The sequence below is a fragment of the Arabidopsis thaliana genome, chromosome 4 (genome assembly GCF_000001735.4).
Source record: "Arabidopsis thaliana chromosome 4, partial sequence".
In the NCBI taxonomy this organism is placed as follows: domain Eukaryota; kingdom Viridiplantae; phylum Streptophyta; class Magnoliopsida; order Brassicales; family Brassicaceae; genus Arabidopsis; species Arabidopsis thaliana.
The window spans coordinates 5,168,724-5,187,744 of record NC_003075.7 but is presented as its reverse complement, the minus strand read 5'-3'; the positions used below and the strand labels follow the sequence as shown (position 1 = coordinate 5,187,744).

The window sequence follows — 19,021 nt, the reverse complement described above, 5'->3', positions numbered from 1 at the left end:
GTTAATGATGCCAGCAAAAGATTGATATTCCAAAGCATGAGACATTTTTAGACTCTTGAACTTTGCAAGAGTTCACAATTTGAGACTACTCCTAAACTGGACTCTTTTCAACAAAAATCCTCAACGTTTGGTTTCATGAGATAAAAAAAAATGCAAAGGTTTAACTTGATCTTCAATCTGACGGAGTATGTGAATTAGCCCGCAAATCTCTTGCAGCTTGTTTTTTCCCTCTCAAAGCAGTAGCGTATGAAACCTTAACGCCATGTTTTTCTCGAACCAAATCTATGAGGTTTTTCGGTCTTAGTGTATCGAACCCCTCTGGAAAATTCTCTTGCAAAACAGATGCAACTAATTGTGGTGTAGCGACTCTTTTACATCTTCGTGTACTAGTAGTTATCCGAGAGCACGTATGCATCTTGTTGTACGTTCTAACAGACAAACGATCCGAATTCTTACCCTGCGCAACTCGTAGATACCATTTACAACCACTACCACCACGACATTTCAACACGTATAATCCAGGTGATGACTTGATTATAGCAGCCTCAAAATAGTTCAGAAGCTCAGCTTTCTCAACTAAATCTTGAACTTCCTGCTTACTCTCAAACTCTTGACCTAAACTCAAACCAATCCCATCTTCCCATTCAACATTCACAACCTCCTCATCTACTTGTACATCATCAACAAACATCTCATAATTATCCATATACGCAACTCCATCACTCAAATCATTCTCACCATTAACCAACACCGCATCATTCGCAATTCCACTTCTTCGATCGTCTCCCGAAACTTGCTCAATAACAACTTCCACATGCATAACATTCCTCCGCTGATTACTATCACCTTCCATTAAATATCCTAAAACATCTTCATCATCCAAAATATACGTTTGCCTCTTCGGATCCTCTAACAACGGAACGTAACTTAACTTCAACATCGTCGCGGATTCATCTACACTAATCTTCTTGCATACTCTATCAACCAACATGGAATAAGTAAACTCCTCGAATGCTCCTTTCATCACTAAAGTATAGATTTGATCTTCTTTCGGATTCCATCGTATATCATCTCCGTTCTTCGAATAACATCCTCCGTAATCGAAACGTATAATTGTGCAACGACTATCTTTCATTTTCATCTGATAAATTACAAAGAACAATACAATACCAAAATTGGAAACTGAAATTGAAGCCATCGCAAACACAATAACAGAATGAAAGACCAGAAAAAAAGTACCTGGAGATTGAAGTTTAGGAAGAGAGGAGGAGCTCGTGAAGGAAGACGGCGACGACGGAGAAAGTTTCAGATCTGATTTTTTTTTTATCAGCCATTGATCCTAAATTATGAGATTTTTCTTCACACCAATGTTGAACATTGTGCCGTTTTGAATTTCCACAACACAATACCTACCGTTTGTATATTCCTACAATGAACAGCCTGCCGTATTGAATTTCCACAACATAATACCTACCGGAATTTCCACAACATAATATCTACCGTTCTTGTATTCCTATAGTGAACATCGTGACGTTTTACGATCTTCCCTCCTGTATTAAACAGTGTAACGTTTTTATTTTCTAAAATAAACTACCTTCCGTTTTTACTTTTTACGTTAAGACCTTACAATTTGTAATTGTCAATGTCAAGTACCGAATTATTGAAAATTCAGCTTATAGCAGCCACTACCGTATTGAACAGCGTGCCGTTTTCCCTTTACCAAACAAACTACCTACCGTTTTTACGGTCATCAATTCATGTACTAAACAGCGTGCCGTTTTTAGTTTTTCCATAAAACTACCTTCCGTTTTACGTGGAGACTATACAATTTGTAAATGTAACGGAATTGTCAAAAATTTTCCTACTGGAGAATGGTTATGGACTTGAAGCTTATAGCAGCAGGATTACGTCATTGTGGGAAAGTACAAGCCTTTAAGCGTGGAGAATCAATTCAAGCTCATGTAATCAAGCAAGGGATCTCTCAAAATGTGTTTATAGCGAATAACGTGATCTCAATGTATGTGGATTTCAGGTTGTTGAGTGATGCACATAAAGTGTTCGATGAAATGTCTGAGAGAAATATTGTAACTTGGACAACGATGGTTTCTGGGTATACGAGTGATGGAAAACCCAATAAAGCTATTGAGTTATACAGAAGAATGTTAGACTCCGAAGAAGAAGCGGCGAACGAGTTTATGTATTCTGCGGTTTTGAAAGCTTGTGGGTTAGTGGGTGATATTCAGCTGGGGATTTTGGTTTATGAAAGAATTGGTAAAGAGAATTTGAGAGGTGATGTTGTTTTGATGAATAGTGTTGTTGATATGTATGTTAAGAATGGGAGACTTATCGAAGCTAATAGCAGTTTTAAGGAGATTTTACGGCCTAGTTCGACTTCGTGGAACACTCTTATTTCTGGTTATTGTAAAGCTGGTTTGATGGATGAAGCGGTTACTTTGTTCCATCGAATGCCGCAGCCAAATGTCGTGTCTTGGAACTGTTTGATATCGGGATTTGTCGATAAGGGTAGTCCTCGTGCGTTGGAGTTTTTAGTTAGGATGCAGAGAGAAGGACTTGTGTTAGACGGTTTTGCTTTACCATGTGGTCTTAAAGCTTGTAGTTTTGGTGGCTTATTAACAATGGGTAAACAGCTGCATTGTTGTGTCGTAAAGTCGGGTCTAGAGTCTAGCCCGTTCGCAATATCTGCTCTTATTGATATGTACTCGAACTGTGGCTCTCTAATATATGCAGCTGATGTTTTTCATCAGGAAAAACTGGCCGTTAATAGTAGTGTCGCGGTTTGGAATTCTATGCTCTCTGGATTTTTGATAAATGAGGAGAATGAAGCAGCATTATGGCTGCTTTTGCAGATATATCAGTCAGATTTGTGTTTTGATTCCTACACTCTAAGTGGTGCCTTAAAGATATGTATCAACTATGTCAACTTAAGACTCGGGCTTCAAGTACATAGTTTAGTTGTAGTAAGTGGTTATGAGTTGGATTACATCGTAGGAAGTATTCTTGTTGATTTACATGCAAATGTTGGGAATATACAAGATGCACATAAACTGTTTCATAGGCTTCCAAATAAAGATATCATCGCTTTCTCTGGCTTGATACGAGGCTGTGTGAAATCAGGGTTCAATTCTTTAGCATTTTATCTGTTCAGGGAATTAATCAAGTTGGGACTCGATGCTGACCAGTTCATCGTCTCAAATATTCTTAAAGTTTGTTCAAGTTTAGCATCTCTTGGATGGGGTAAGCAAATTCATGGGTTGTGTATAAAGAAAGGTTATGAATCAGAACCTGTCACAGCGACAGCACTAGTAGATATGTATGTAAAATGTGGTGAGATAGATAATGGTGTAGTGTTGTTTGATGGTATGTTAGAAAGAGATGTTGTCTCTTGGACAGGGATAATTGTTGGATTCGGACAAAACGGACGAGTCGAAGAAGCGTTTCGGTATTTCCACAAGATGATAAATATTGGAATTGAACCAAATAAGGTAACTTTTTTGGGGCTTCTTTCTGCTTGCCGACATTCTGGACTACTTGAAGAAGCAAGATCAACCCTCGAAACGATGAAATCTGAATATGGTCTTGAACCGTATCTAGAGCATTATTATTGTGTAGTTGATCTTCTTGGTCAAGCCGGGCTGTTCCAAGAGGCTAACGAATTGATAAATAAAATGCCGTTGGAGCCCGACAAAACAATATGGACGTCTCTGCTCACTGCTTGCGGAACTCACAAGAATGCCGGACTGGTTACTGTAATTGCTGAGAAATTACTCAAGGGGTTTCCGGATGATCCATCGGTTTATACATCTCTTTCGAATGCTTATGCTACGTTAGGCATGTGGGATCAGTTAAGTAAAGTGAGAGAAGCTGCTAAGAAGCTAGGGGCAAAAGAATCTGGAATGAGTTGGATAATTTAGCTATTTATGCCACAAGCTTTTGAACTATCGCTAGCGCAACAATTAGGTTTGTGAGGACTAGGAAGTTATCACTTGCCAGGTCTAGAAAATTGATGGTATGAATTCTAAGCGTGTTTGAACTTTGATCCATATCTCTTCGCTTACTAAAGAGAAGCAAAGTGGTTTCGCAGTCACAGATATAAATAGCTAAATTAGTTTAACTCTCTGACTATTTATGAACAAACAAACAATCATTACACCAGTGACTTGAAATCAAAGCCTGGAGGAAGTTTTAATACTTGGCCTCTTCGGTTTCTTTGACATCTTTCATCCTTACTAATAAGTCTATGTACCCTTTTTACCAATGTTGATAATGCAATTTCACGTCTCTACAGCGCACGCATTTACAGGTTCTGTGGATAAAACTCCCTACTATAAGATGCTAAAAAGTGGCTAAAGACAAAGATGAAGCTTGTACATTAGATGATGCTACTAGTCGCTCCAACCATATACATTTTGCTTCAGGCAGCTACAGTATATGTGATTCGTCACTAAATTTTTTGCACCACCGGACGTTTATTTCATGAGCAACCGCCGTGACGTGATTCTCTCCCAAATATATTCGAAAAGCTTCTTCGACCTCATGTCTCTCTGGATGACTCCAAGTCAAAGATTCTTTAAGGTTCTTGAACATATGTTTACCCTTTTCTTTTTAGTTGGCTATGAAAAACTTCAAAAACCTCTAATGCTGGTTAAACAAATCATTGTATATTCTTTTACAAACTCTCTCATTTTATTGAAAATATGAAATTTAAAGTTCCTCTAACTTCGTGTATCATTTGTTAGTTTCCAATGCATTTGTGGCTTATATGTGAGTGATTGGTTGAGCTGTAACTATATAATTTTTGCTCTAGAGATTTTGTTGTACTTGTCTTTGCTGTAGCAGTAACTTATTATTGTTGTAAGTTTTTTACCTTAAATATTTAGAGAAAATGGATTAGTAAATATAATAGTTTTAATAAAAAAAATTTTATAGTAAATAAAATGCCTTGTATTACTAATTTAAATAAATATATTATGATGGTATAAAAATAAAAAGTCCTATGAATTCTTGATAAATCTAATTTTACCTATGATTATTCCATAAATTCATTGCAATATCATCTCGAATTCCTTCCATATATTGCCTAGAATCAAATATTTGACCATCGTCTTGTACTTCGACCTCTTCTTTCAATGATGGTTGATGATTATCATCTTGCTCCCAATTTGCTTCAAAATCGGGATCTAGTATATTTGATTTTCTTACAAAGTTATGTAGTGCCATAGTTTCTACTACAAGTTTTTTTGTTGTTCGGACATCATACCTTGCTCGATTGTGCATTATCTTCCATTTTCCTTTCCACACTCTAAATGTTCTTTCAGTGACTAATCGAAGTGAAGAATGAAGTCGATTAAATTTTTCTTTATAATTGTTGGGTGGTGCTTGATTTTGAAAATGGCTGGGATGATACTGAGATTGCCTATATGATATGAGATATCCACGATGTAAACCATATCCTGAATCAACAAGATAATATTTACTTATAGGTGGGTGTGAAAAATTTGGATCGCCTTGCATGGCCAATGCGAGAACCTTTGCATCATGTGCATAACCAAGTACACCAACATATATATTTATATATATGTAAAGAACATGTCTAAGTTGCATATACCCATAATGTTCATGCTCCATTTGTTTTTTCTATTCCAGTATCGTAGTTGTTCTCTTTGTATTCTTTTTCTTTGATTCTTTAATTTTAACTTATTCTCAAAATAGTTTATAAATCGTGGCATTTAATTATCTTTGTATATTCTCGAATTTGTTGGATCTGATCGGTAACCGAAAGTTTTACAAGTTTTTTAATTGTTAGCTGGAGTTGTTAGCTATTAGGAAATAGTGCAAAGCTATAAAAAAAATGGTATAAGAAAGTTGTACAAAAAAATAAGATAGAACTACTTTTAAAATTTTACTCTAATTGAAATATTATAATGGTTCATAAAAGAAATAATATCAAGAGTTTAGAAAATATAAAAATGAAAATAAATAAATTTTGTACATAGAAATGTACTTTAGTATATAACTAACTGTATATGAAAATTTAAAATTATGTTATGACAATTAAATGGTTCTGATAAAAATTAGATTATATATAATGAACAATATATGATTGGTAAGACAAAGAATATGAATTTAAGAGTCCAATAATTATGTTGTTAAAAAATAGTCCAATAAAAATAATTGTTTACTTATTATAAAATAAAAACAGTAAAACTGAATTACTAAATTGGTTTTAGTAATTTTTCTCATGTTAAATATAATGTCTCGTACTTAGTATAAACTTTGAACATACACAAACATATAAATAATTAAATTAAGTACGAGTTTCTCATAATAAATTTGTTATTTGATTACGTATATCTGCCCATTCTTTGTAATTTCCCTTCAATGTATTTATCTTGTTTTTAACCTTTATCCAACTATCAAGATGTTTTCCCGTTCTCTTTAATAGTTCGCTCTAATACGATTTTGATGTGTGTTTTTAGACCATATGTATTATAGTCTACTTTAACAAGCTCAACTTCATATAGTTCAAGCATAATACTCTCTTCAGAAGGCAACCAATATTCTTTCTAAAAAAAATGAAAAATATCTTTGTGTATATACATATGAATCGTATAAATGGGATATTAAAAAATTATTTAACTTACATTCTTTCGTCGACGTGAAGAGGTAGGAACTTCATTAGGCATACTGTAAACAAAATATTAATTATGACAAAATCAATTTAATACAATTTTGTCATAATTTATATTTAACAATAATAAATAATTTTAATTATAAAAATAGTACAAATGCGATCTTATATAATTATTTTTACATTTCAACAAAAATGTAAATCATTACAAAAATTATATTATGAATGTATGAAAAATAAAATTGAATGTGTTATATATGACAACTATATTGTAAATAAATAAAAATTATATTCATATAATTATTTTTTATTTTAGTTGTAAATTAGCAACGTAAATGATATGTCTATAATTTGCATGTTTTACACATCCTTTTATCACCATTTTGAGTCTAGTTTCATCCATCTTTCATAGCATTCACCATCATTTTTGTACATTTTGCATCTTTAGTCGAGTGTAGGACTAGTCTTGCATACATTCTGCATTCTGGAGTTGTTTCAGGTGTTTTGGAGCTATTGGTGCTCAGAAAGAGGAAAAACAGAACAGAAAGTCACACTTCCACCAACATACTCGATCACCAATAGCAGAGAAGGAAGCAGTCAGCTCAGCAGTCCATCCAGACACTTCTACTCGATCGCAGAGGAGAGCAGGCAGTCCATTATGCCAGATATACTCGATCGCAGAGGAGAGGAGGCAGTCCATTCTCTAATTCTACTCTATCGCAGAGGCGACCAGGTAGTCCACTTTGCCAGTCCACGAGTTACACTCGACCGCAGAGGAGAAGAATCAGTCCATCCTGACAGCTGACACACTTACTCGATCACAGAGGCCAAGAAGCAGCCCAGACCATTCTGTCAACCAACCTACTCGACCACCACCTCGACCCTCTGATCAATCCGCACTCAACCAGACAACCTGAGCATTGGAAAGAGAAGAGAAGAGAAGGCCCATTCGAAGCCCATTAGGAAGCCCACTTTGAGTCGACACTCTTGATCACACCGTCCATGGGCCGTTAAGTGGGCTCGAAGCCCGCTTTCTTATCTTAGTATAAATAAGTCTCTAAGGGTTTCGCCCTGAGACATGCACTTTTAGAGACACGAATTTCGCACTATTATTCAGCAACCGCTTTCCATTCCTGCAACTTCGTATTTCGATTTTTCTTCTAAGTTATTCAGATTTTGCTTTCATTTGCTTGTTCATCTTTGTTTCATTCCCTTTAATCTTTTAAGTATGCAATCTTCAATCATTTCTATGTTATTGTCTTTAAGCATGTTGTCTGAGTAGTGATTAGGATTTCTGAGGATGGGATAGAGTAGTTGTGGAACCCCTGGTCGAATCTGTTGGTTAAGTGTAGATTTATTGAATCCCTTCTGGATTAGTTGTGTTTATTGCTTATTCCTTTCTGATCAACTGGAATCCGATCCCAGACGTTCCAGCGCCCAGAAGGCGTTTAATGGAACGTTGGATCTACTAATTCCAGTGATAATCGTCTCTATCCCAAGGGATTGGCCGTTTAGAGCGGTTATTGGCTTTAATAGTTGGTTCTTATTGCCTGCTTAGTTAGAGATCGCTAATGGGAATTAGGTCAGTGTCTAGCTATGCTTGAGGATTTCTATCACGGGAGTGAATTAATCTGTTGTTGAACATGTTGTCTAGGGATAACTTAATTGAGATTTGTTAACCAACTGAATTGATTAGGGAGACCACACTATTCAATTACCCCCATCCTTAGGAGTTTCTCATCCATTTGATTTCTCTGTTTACTTATCTGCTTCATTCACTTGCTATTGAATTTTGGTATTTTTCTGTTTTCAACCATTCTACTCGATCACACCAGTCTACTAACAGTGAGACTGCGTGATAGAGTAAACTGGTCCATTTCTGCATTTTCACTCTCTGTCATCCTGTTGTACTCGATCACAGGGTCCCTTCTGGTAATCGACCATGCGATCGAGTATATCAGTCATTTTTGTGACTTTTTACTGTTTTCTGCATCAACACTAGGACTGTTAGAAAACCAACCAAATTTTGCTTGGCTTGACTTAGCAACTTCTGATCATATCTCATCTGTCTGCATCACACCCATTTAGATTGACACCTTAAATACTACAACGACAGGATTAGTGTTTTATGATAATTGAGCATAAAAACATCGTATCAGTAAATAAATTGTAAATATTAATTATTACCTTGATCGCATATAACTGAAAATGAAATAGTGTCTTCTACTTTTGTTTTTCTAGATTGTGCTGAGAAATGAAAATCACTCGTTTGTGAGAAGGAACAATTGGTTTATAAACTTTGCTTCGCTTTCTTTATATAGGAAATAATGTTATACTTTATAATATTTATTTTATTAATAAAAAATAATTCAGATAAAAGAAAATTTGAGCAGTTAATAGCGTTACGCAAGTATGACTCGCGCGTTATCTTTTAACGTGAATGATTGTTTTCTTTTTTATTTAACATCAATAATTTTTTTTAAATCGAGGAGAAATAGAGTTTCTTGAAGATAGTGGAGACCGGATATAATTCATAAATTATTTAATATTACATAGTTATTTTTATTGATTTTATTTGTATAGCTTTTAGCAACACTCTTTTGACTAGTAGCTTTCATTTTAGTCACCAATCAAACCCGTTATTTTTCGAATAGAAAAATTCTTTCTAATGCCCTTTTCACACTACCCCTTTTCAATTCTACCATTTTCATTTATACCCTATTAAAAATTTCAATGACCATTTTACCCCTATTTGTAAATTGATTTAGGTTAACAAAATGAAATATTAATATTTTTCGCCTAAAATATTTCAAAATAAAATTTCCCGCCAAAATTTTTCCGCCAAAAATTTTCGAAAAAGAAAATTCCCGCCAAAATGTTTTTTCAAAAACATTTTCCCCGCCAAAAAATTCCGAAAAAAATTTTCCCGCCAAAAAACAATTTTCCCGTAAAATTTTTTTTTTGGCGGGAGATAGATTTACAAGGGATTTTAAAAGATTTACAAGGGATTTTAAAAGATTTACAAGAGATTTTAAAAGGGTTTAAAAGATTTATAAGAGATTTTAAAAGGGTTTTTAAAGATTTACAAGGGATTTTAAAGGGTTTTAAAAGACTTACAAGAGTTTTTTTAAGATTTTTAATGGGTTTGAAAGTGTTTTAAAAGATTTACAAGGAATTTTTAAAGGGTTTTAAAAGATGTACAAGAGTTTTTAAAGATTTTAAAAGAAATTATAAGAAAACCCTTTAAAAACTCTTGTAAATCTTTTTAAAACATTTTGTAAAGGTTTAGAAGAGTTTTAAAATGGTTCAAAAAAAGTTGCAAATGTTTTAAATACTTACAATTCTTTTTCTAAGAGTTAAAAAATGCTTGTAAAGACTTTATAAGAGTTAAAAAATGCTTGTAAATTCATTTTATAAGCTTTTAAAATCTCTTGTAAATCATTTCAATACCACTTACTTATACTTAAAAAAACATTGTAAACCACTAACCCTTTTTAAAAATCCTTGTAAATCATTCTATGCCACTTACTTATGTTTTAAAAACGATTGTAAATCATGTTTTACCCTTTTATAAGCTTTTAAAATCCATTGTAAATCATTCAATGCCACTTACTCATGCTAAAAACGATTGTAAACCATGCTAACCCTTTTTAAATCCCTTGTAAATCATTCTATGTCACTTACATATGCTTTAAAACGATTGTAAATCATGTTTTACCCTTTTATAAGCTTTTAAATCCCTTGTAAATCATTCAATGCCACTTACTTATGCTTAAAAACGATTGTAAATCTTGTAAAACTATTGTAAAAAGTTTTAAAATAATTTACAAAGGTTTAAAAAGGGGTTTTAAAGTTTTACCTATGTTTTTAAAGACTTTATAAAGATTTTAAGAGGTTTTAAAATGATTTACAAGGGTTTTTAGTAACTACCAAAGCTTTTAAAAAACTTTACAAGGTTTTTTAAAAGAGTTTTTAAAAAATTTACATGCTAAAAAACGATTGTAAACCATGCTAACCCTTTTTAAATCCCTTGTAAATCATTCTATGTCACTTACCTATGCTTTAAAACGATTGTAAATCATGTTTTACCCTTTTATAAGCTTTTAAAATCCCTTGTAAATCATTCAATGCCACTTACTTATGCTTAAAAACGATTGTAAATCTTGTAAAACTATTGTAAAAAGTTTTAAAATGATTTACAAAGGTTTAAAAAGGGGTTTTAAAGTTTTACCTATGTTTTTAAAGACTTTATAAAGATTTTAAAAGGTTTTAAAATGATTTACAAGGGTTTTTAGTAACTACCAAAGCATTTAAAAAACTTTACAAGGTTTTTTAAAAGAGTTTTTAAAAAATTTACAAGGATTTTTAAAAGCATTTTTTTTGGCTAGGAAAAAAAATTTACGAGAAAATATTTTGGCGGAAATTTTTTTTTGGCTGGATTTTTTTTTTGGCGGAAAAAAAAGTTTGGCGGAAATTTTTTTTTGGCGGGAAAAATAAATTTGGCGGGAAACTTTCAGTTTCCAATTAGATGTTCTTATTAGATGAGGGTAATTTGGTCATTCTGTTCAAGGGAATGAATATTTTTAAAAATGAACAATATAAAAAGGTATTGTTGCAAAAGAGTAGTAAAAAAAGGGTAGTTTTGCAAATCTCCATTTCGAATAAGGTAATATTTCAAAATCAAATTTGTTAGCTTTTCTTAAATTTCTGCAAATCTTAATTTTTTGCAAAAGAAACAAGTTTAGATATCAATGAAATGATATTATGGATATTAATAAAGATTTAGTTTAAGAAATCTCTAAACAAAAATATAAATAGTATTCTACATTTCCATTTTAATGCTGATTTAGACCATGTCCATCAGTGTTTCTAATGGGTTTCTTATCTGAAATCCTAAGGAATAAAAGCCCAAAATTAAAGAAAAACTCAACAAAATTATTAGGATGGATCCTAATTTTAGGTTTTTTAGAAGTGTTTAGAAACTCAGACGTGGCCGCTTCTGAGAGTGAAAATTTAGGCAAAACAAAAAAAAATCATGCTCTGCGTGTTTCTCTTTCCATTTCTCCTATCTCTTTTCTTTGGTTACTCTGACGACGAAATCAGGCGATTTGAATCGATTTGATAAGAAACTATGGTGTATCGGTCATAAAATTGGGAGACAGTCTCTTTGCTCCAATCTCTTTCTCATGGTAAGTATCTCTCTGTATTCATGTGAGGATTATTTGATGTGATCGCATTACGATTTCGAGTCATCTAATCAGCAATTTATGGTTAATATATGTGGTTATATGCTTCAAATTTCACTCGATTACAAGTCTGTTTTGATCTGAGACTTGTTCTACTATGTGTTCAAGTTTGACTCTGAAATTTTGTTCCAGAATGAATCTTAAGTATACAATTTCGTTTTAGTTGCTACGGTTTGATGATGAGGATGTGGAAGAGAGCTATGTAAGGTCTGAGGGAAAGATATGACGATGTTGAATCACATGTATATTTCTCCTACATTTTATCATCAAACTCGCTACTCTTTTTCTTCGATTTCGTTAAGCTAAATTTTGTTCTGTTTTACAGCTTGGCAATGGAGGAGATGGTGTGTTTAATGGACCAGATGAGGCTCCTATGTCTTCACTTAAAGATCACGTGCCTAAGATAATGGAGAAAGGTGAGTTTGATGAGATTGTTGATAAAGAGATTTTGAATGATTTGGGTGGGGATGATGATTTGGTTCTGAGACGGTCACATGTTAAAGTGTTCTGAAACCCTCTTAATTAGTTTTATTTTTCTTGTTAGTTAATGTATTCTTGAAAGAATGATAATCTCTGAGAAGTTTTAGTGATGTCTCACTGTGTTTGAGTTCTTTGATAATGTGATCAATGTAACATTGCTTTAAGATTTTCTATGTGGAAATGATGCCTTAAGCTCACCATTGTAGTGTACATTCCTTTGAAGCTTCCTTATAAGAATGTGTGATGGAATCGAGAACTCGAGACTGTCTTTCTCTGATTTTTTTTTGCTATCACTTGTTCTTGTGCATGAGTTCCCTATTACTTTTGGCGAAATATAACCATTGTAGTTCAATCTCTAAGAGGACGACACTTTGAATTGATGTATTATGATGTTTTGCTTGACGATAATAGTGTCACTTCAAATGCAGGACTTGGCACGAAATAGTAAAGTTAGTACACATATGTTTTCAAGCACAGTGTTGTACCCACACAGCATCATATCTTCTTCTTTGGGTTTAAGAAAGCCGTGTGGTAGTAGTGAAGGCAGTTGCAGCAGCAGCAACCATGAAGAGGAAGATGGAAGAAGCTTAATGAAAGAACGACTTCAACGGTGGAAGCACTTCTTGTCTATGACATCACCAAAAGACAGACTTTTGATAATGTCTTAAGGTGGCTACGTGAACTAAGAGACCATGCAGATTCCAACATTGTGATCATGATGGCTGGGAACAAAGCTGATCTAAACCACTTGAGATCAGTAGCTGAGGAAGATGGTCATAAGACAGAAAGTCTCTCTTTCTTGGAAACATCTGCTCTTGAAGCCACCAATGTCGAGAAAGCATTTTAAACTGTTTTAGCAAAGATTCATCAGCAAAAAAGCTTTGGCTACTGAAGCTTTGATAATTTTTATTTGTAAGAATTATTAAGTTATATCAAATTATAATTATATCAAAAAAAATTTTAAAATTTTTAAGAAACTCATTTAAAGATTCTACCATTGGACATTAAAAACTCTAAAGATTCATCAACAATCCTAAACTAAAAAATTATCAAAATTTAGTATTATAAAATGTTAAGGATTCCTTTTAAGAAACTAACCAATGTACATGCTCTTAATAGTATACATCTAGGGTAGAGAGCGTATTTTAACTCCTACAATTTCGACGATGCTTTTTCCTACCCATAGAATGAGATAGTGCTTATTTCAATCTTAACCAGTAACGAAATTCAAATTAATTACGTGAATTCTTACTAAAGTGCTAACCATAAAAAATGCTGACGAGGCATGACTTATTTACTCACTCGACTAAACACAACCTTTTCCATGTCCATTGGGACTGGTCGTTAACATGTTACATATAAATAGGCTTGTAACGTTACGATAATCTTGTCCAATTACTCTACAACGAGGCATATCAAATTGTGCATCTAGGAATATTAAGTTATGATAAATCCGCTATTTTTCCATCCATGGGCTTGATCGATGATGTTCATGGCTAAGGGTGGTGATGAACTAGTCTCGTCTTCAATTGGTTGCTCCAATAACTGATTGAGTATGTTCTTGAAGCTTCATTCTGTACAATAAGCATGGTCGGAACCTCAACATTTTCGGCATCCTTACTCGAGTAATTATTTGGGAATGCAATGACTAACCGACTCACAGGTAGAAGCATAAGTACACTTAACAAAGGGTAGCCACATCTCTTTCACATAAGTAACTTTCTTCCTTTTGCTTATTCAATATAGCCATGTATGATTTGGAGCACATTCTTCCACTTACAAGGATTGGACAAATTTGGGTATGACGCGAAACTATTTCATGATATACAAAGAAGAAAAGAAAAAAAGAGACTAAAGGTAAAGGTCCTGTAACGTGAAATGGCGAGTAAAGAATAATGAGATGAAAAAGGAAGAAAAATAATAGAAGAAACGAAAACGTAATTAGAAAGGAAGATAGGAGGAATTTAATACTTCGTGATTCAAGAATCGATGTGAATGGTAATTTCGTTTTACTCTATCATTTGTTGATCGGAATCGATGTGGCCGAAGATGTCTGGACAGTCTACCCATGATCCATCCTCTCGGGCTTCCCAGTAACCTCCTTTGTATCGGTAAGACTCGCTTCCTTTCTCCTTCATGAACCACCTCGGCTTCCATCCTCTCTCCTGCATCTTCCTCGCCTGTCTCATCACACAGCCCAGTTTATAGCATGTGAGTTCTAATTCATTCTGAAAACCGAAACAGAGGAACAATACAATAAAAAAAGTTTGACTTGTATTACCTGACGTTGTCGCTGTTCCAGCCGCAACTTTTCTGTGTTGGCCATTTCAAACTCTCCGTTCTCGAGATACCTCTGGTCCGGTCGCAGCCTTGAATCCGTTGGTGGCAGCCTCTCCTACATCCATCACTCCTTCTGGTCAGAATGTCTCTCCAAAACATAATTTAAGAAATTTAAACAGAATTCTCTGCGGCATTCACCTTAAGCCCAGGTGTAAGCTCATTCAATGTGATTGCAAAACGTGTTAGATTATACTTTGTTGCGTTTCCAGGAGGTTTGCTCCGTTTCCAGAGAAGTTGAGCTCCTGACATATCTTCACTCAATTTCCCTTTTCCAGAACAATCACCCGTCACAAAGTGTATGCTCTCATCCCATTTCCCAAACATAGTTGCCACTGTCTTCCCACTCTTGTTTTGAACTATACCATGAACCTGTGATAAGGACAAGTTACTTGGTAGATCTCGGACCATCACAACTAGAGGTGGACATAAGAACCTAGCAAAGTATCTCAATCGAAAGCAATCTTTACTTTTGAAATAGAACAGTAACAATACCTTATTCCAAACCGAACAACACAGACTGAAGTTCTTTAATCACAAAAAGTACGGTTTATATAATACTATACCTATAGAATATGAATTTCATACGAAACGGAATGTCCACTCCTAATCACAATACATGAACACATCACTAAAGTTAATACGTACCTGATGAGGATTTCGGTCTATGATGGACTGCTCCTTGAATTTAAGTTTACATGAGTATTCTGCACTACCCTCAATACGCATAGTACCATAGTGATCACAGTATAGTTTACCAAGTATGAGATTGTATATTGATGTAGTCACCTACAAGTGTAAAGAAAGGGTATATTAGTGAACAACGAACATATTAAATGATTATTTGCTTGGTAAAAATTTGATTGATACCTTACTCCACTGAAGGATTTCTCCATCATCAAATTGCAAAGTCAATACACCAACAGGATCAAGCTGAATAGATCGACCCCAGAATTTGCTCCTAAGATTGCTGTCTCCCCAGAATTTCCATCCGGTGCCATCACAATGGCATGCGACAACCATAGGATGATGACTGACCTGACACCAAAAGAAATAAGAGGTCTGAATAGCTATAGATAATAATTAAAACATAGAAAAGAAGATATGTGTGTTGTGAACTGAAACCTTTTCTGAAAAAAATCGAAGGCCTTTGTCTGGATAGTCTGCCTCGTATGTTTCACCTAACAATGGATTAAAAGGTTTGCAAATTCTTCCTTCAGTTGATGCATACCCAGATACAGCAAAAGCAGCTACATTAAGTATCCTCATGAGGCTATTTCCCTGAAAAACGTTTCACATACTGAGCAATATTCAAGATGCTACCATAAGGGTTTCAGATGGGACAAGCGTTCAGATAGTTTACCCTTTTGCCATATTCAAATGCTCGGTCAAGAAGGTACGAATATTCCAAATCCTCAAAACATTTCTGTAAAGAAGAAAGTGGCTCGTTGAAGTAAACAGGAAGACAGACTTTTGTGAGATCCTTCCCTATATTGTCTTTGATCATTGACCAAAGGCTAACACTTTTCTCTTTTTCAACCGGATCAGGTAAATTCTTCCTCCTTTTGACGCGAGGATAATTGCATCCAATAGACTTGATGGAAGGATCAATATCATCTTCAGACTCAAAGCCATCTTCATCGGACGAAAATGATGATGTACGAAAACCAGAACCACTACTCTTGAAAGAACTTGAAGAAAGAAAATCACGTGTATCAAAAAAGGTATTTTCTTCCTCATCAAATTCCTCCTCGGCGGCATCACCTCGTTCATTATCATCATCAGACTCAGTGGCAGTGCCTTCTGAGATAAATATAAACCAAGTCAATTGCAAACTCGAATCAAAATACAGGTAAAATGAAACAGTTATATGCAGGAATGCTAGGCTCAAGAATGGGAGGCTTGGTAACTCACCACTGAACTTCTCGTGTCTTAATTCACCGGAACATCCATTATCAGCCTGTCTTTGACTTTCATCTACAACTGTGTTCTCAAGATCTACCTTTTCTGTCTAGAGAATAACGCAGAAAGAGCAACTTCTTAGCAGAGTTTAGCCGGAGAGAGAACAATAAACAAACTAGTAATACTAATGAACTCTATTGTAAAGTTTGCAGGATTTCTAAAGCACTATAAACACATAAGAAAAATGAACAATTTTCCCTCCAGTACAACACCAATAGATCATAACAGGTCACTCCAAATCAACATTACCATCCCTCACAGATTACAGCAGTCAACACAAAATCTAAATTAAGAAGTTTGAGAAGCTTTTTGTTGTTAAAGTTGTAATACCTCCAACTGCCTAAGAGTATCAATGAGAAGCCACTGCTTCTGTTTAAGAAGCACCAGCTGGCTCTGAAGTGCTGAGAACTCAGACTTCATAATTTGCTCACAGTCCTGAATAGCTAACTCACTTACTCCTTCCTCAATCAACCTTAACCTAATCTTCTCCGTCGACATAGCCAAATTGTTAGTCGGAGCCATCAACTCACTATTAGACATCCTTGGAAACATATCTTTAACAGCTTGTAAAGCCTCAACCCAAGTTGTTCGGTCCTCTCGCGTCTCCGCACGCAAATGAAGCCTCTTGGTACCAGTAAAAATGGAAAACCTCTTATCATCTGATCTACTCTCTCTAACTGAAGAAACCTACACAAACCAAATACAATCAAAATGAAATCATTCAAACCAGAGAACCACACATATGGCTATGAAAGACATGATCGTGTATCGAACCTTGAGATGGACTTCTCCGAATGGCTTGCGACGAAGCTGGCAACTACTACTGCTACCGCCACGGCGATTATGCCTAGAGATCATACGAGCAGACTCATCTCCAATGACTTTAGATCCTTTCTCAGTTTCAGGACTAACAAAGATCTTATCAGGTCCATGAATCTTATAATAAGAAAGAACACCATCTTGCAAAACAAACCACCTAGGTCTCCATCCTCTACCATAATTCACCCACTTATACAAAATCCCAGCAATTCCATTCCCAACGATATCGTTAATCTTAACATCAACCGGTGGTTCTCTAACCGCCGCCGGCAAAGCTAAAACGCGTTGCCCCAATCGATCCGTTACATCACTCTGGTGATGATTAAACGAGAGACTATGAATAAGATTGTTATTGAATTGACCTGAATGATTATAACTTTGAGAAGCAGATCGAGTTATAATCGGTTCGGATCTCGCCGAACCAAAATCGGCGGCGTAATTCGGTAGAGGCGGTTGTGGTTCAGGTAACGGAGGCATCGAAGGAGAGTGATCGGAGACAGTTGTAACGCAACAGAAGGGATGCATGTGGTTCTAAGATGAGAAATCGAGACCGTTGAATCCGGTGATTGTGACGGTGGAGACGGTGGTGGAGAGGAGGAAGAAAGTAGCGTTCATGGCAGAGAGGATTTGGAGGATTTGAGAAGAGAATTTGTTGAAGAAGAGAGGTTGTTGAAAAAAATTGGTCAGAGAAGGAAGCGAAAAGTTCGGTAGCAGAAGAAGGAAGAGTCACCGGAGAGGCCAAAGTTTTTTTTTTTTTCGTTTAAAAATTTTAATTTACTAATTTCGTTTTTTTATTAATATTGGAATGACTTGAACGAAGAGGACAGAAAAATCGGTGCCGTTGTTGAGGTGTTGTTTGCTGACGTGGCGAGAATCGAATATGGGCACTAAGTTTTTTTTTTTTTTTTGTAATGAAATATATTAAAAGTATTTAATAATAATATTCTCGTTAAATTAAGCAAATCATTAATTTCAGTTTTAGAATAAGGAAATTTTGCACGTCACTTTAAGGAATGTAATTAATTTTAAGAACAATAACTAGTTTTCTATACATCGTTTGTTGATTGATTTAATATGAAACACTATTCAAATGTGATCTTAAGGAGAGATTGTAATCATTTAGATTTGATTTATTTTCGAAAATCTTTAATTAAACCATTGATTCGATAATTTATTAGATGAGATTACATTTGATTAATGCTTTATATCTTAGCTGATTCTCTTGATTATTAAAAATATGCATAGTACTCGATTGAATTATTTTCATATTTTTCAAAATTTTCAATGAAAATTAAAATATTTTATCTGCTTTTTTCATTATGGTTGTTAATGTTCGTTTCACAAGCTTTAATGGTATCAAACTTTTACTCTTTTGAGGGTGTGGAGAAGTCTCCCAATGAGAGAGCTATGTTTCATCATGATGATTTTCTCTCCTAATCTTCATCCGAATAATCCCTAACACCATCTCAAGCACTATTAGGGATCTAATGTTATTTCGTTCGAGAATGAAGACAAAAAAGTATGAGGT

At 34.7% G+C, this 19,021-nt stretch overlaps 3 protein-coding genes and 2 pseudogenes across 8 annotated transcripts; 2 read left to right on the top strand and 3 right to left on the bottom strand.

Annotated features, from left to right (window-relative positions):
- Window positions 1-172: 172 nt before the first annotated feature.
- Window positions 173-1,135, bottom strand: AT4G08220 (annotated as a pseudogene; the record flags this gene model as incomplete). Its single annotated transcript has 1 exon — window positions 173-1,135.
- Window positions 1,136-1,838: 703 nt separating this feature from the next.
- AT4G08210 (Pentatricopeptide repeat (PPR-like) superfamily protein) lies at window positions 1,839-4,635 on the top strand. The gene has a single exon (NM_116890.2). The coding sequence runs from the start codon at window positions 1,872-1,874 to the stop codon at window positions 3,930-3,932; it is 2,061 nt and encodes a 686-aa protein (NP_192561.1). The 5' UTR covers window positions 1,839-1,871; the 3' UTR covers window positions 3,933-4,635.
- Window positions 4,636-5,037: 402 nt separating this feature from the next.
- Window positions 5,038-5,646, bottom strand: AT4G08200 (annotated as a pseudogene; the record flags this gene model as incomplete). The annotated part of the gene is made up of 1 exon: window positions 5,038-5,646.
- Window positions 5,647-12,268: 6,622 nt separating this feature from the next.
- Window positions 12,269-13,222, top strand: AT4G08190 (P-loop containing nucleoside triphosphate hydrolases superfamily protein; the record flags this gene model as incomplete). Its single annotated transcript, NM_116888.1, has 3 exons — window positions 12,269-12,384; window positions 12,896-12,985; window positions 13,045-13,222. 3 exons carry the CDS (start codon window positions 12,269-12,271, stop codon window positions 13,220-13,222), a joined length of 384 nt encoding a protein of 127 aa, NP_192559.1.
- Window positions 13,223-13,637: 415 nt separating this feature from the next.
- Window positions 13,638-18,286, bottom strand: ORP1C (OSBP(oxysterol binding protein)-related protein 1C). 4 transcript variants are annotated; one of them, NM_001340578.1, is made up of 11 exons: window positions 17,449-18,286; window positions 17,005-17,361; window positions 16,627-16,723; window positions 16,076-16,515; window positions 15,838-15,993; window positions 15,583-15,750; window positions 15,361-15,501; window positions 14,854-15,084; window positions 14,657-14,770; window positions 14,037-14,555; window positions 13,750-13,949 (listed from the first exon to the last, which is right to left on the bottom strand). In NM_001340578.1, exons 1-10 carry the CDS (start codon window positions 18,016-18,018, stop codon window positions 14,385-14,387), a joined length of 2,445 nt encoding a protein of 814 aa, NP_001319881.1. In that variant the 5' UTR covers window positions 18,019-18,286; the 3' UTR covers window positions 13,750-13,949; window positions 14,037-14,384. The 4 variants fall into 4 exon arrangements, with proteins under 4 accessions (NP_192558.2, NP_001319881.1, NP_974518.1 ...); NM_116887.3 differs by having other exon boundaries at window positions 13,638-14,555; window positions 17,449-18,261; NM_202789.1 differs by lacking the exon at window positions 13,750-13,949 and having other exon boundaries at window positions 14,083-14,546; window positions 14,648-14,770; window positions 16,076-16,512; window positions 17,449-18,261.
- Window positions 18,287-19,021: the final 735 nt, after the last annotated feature.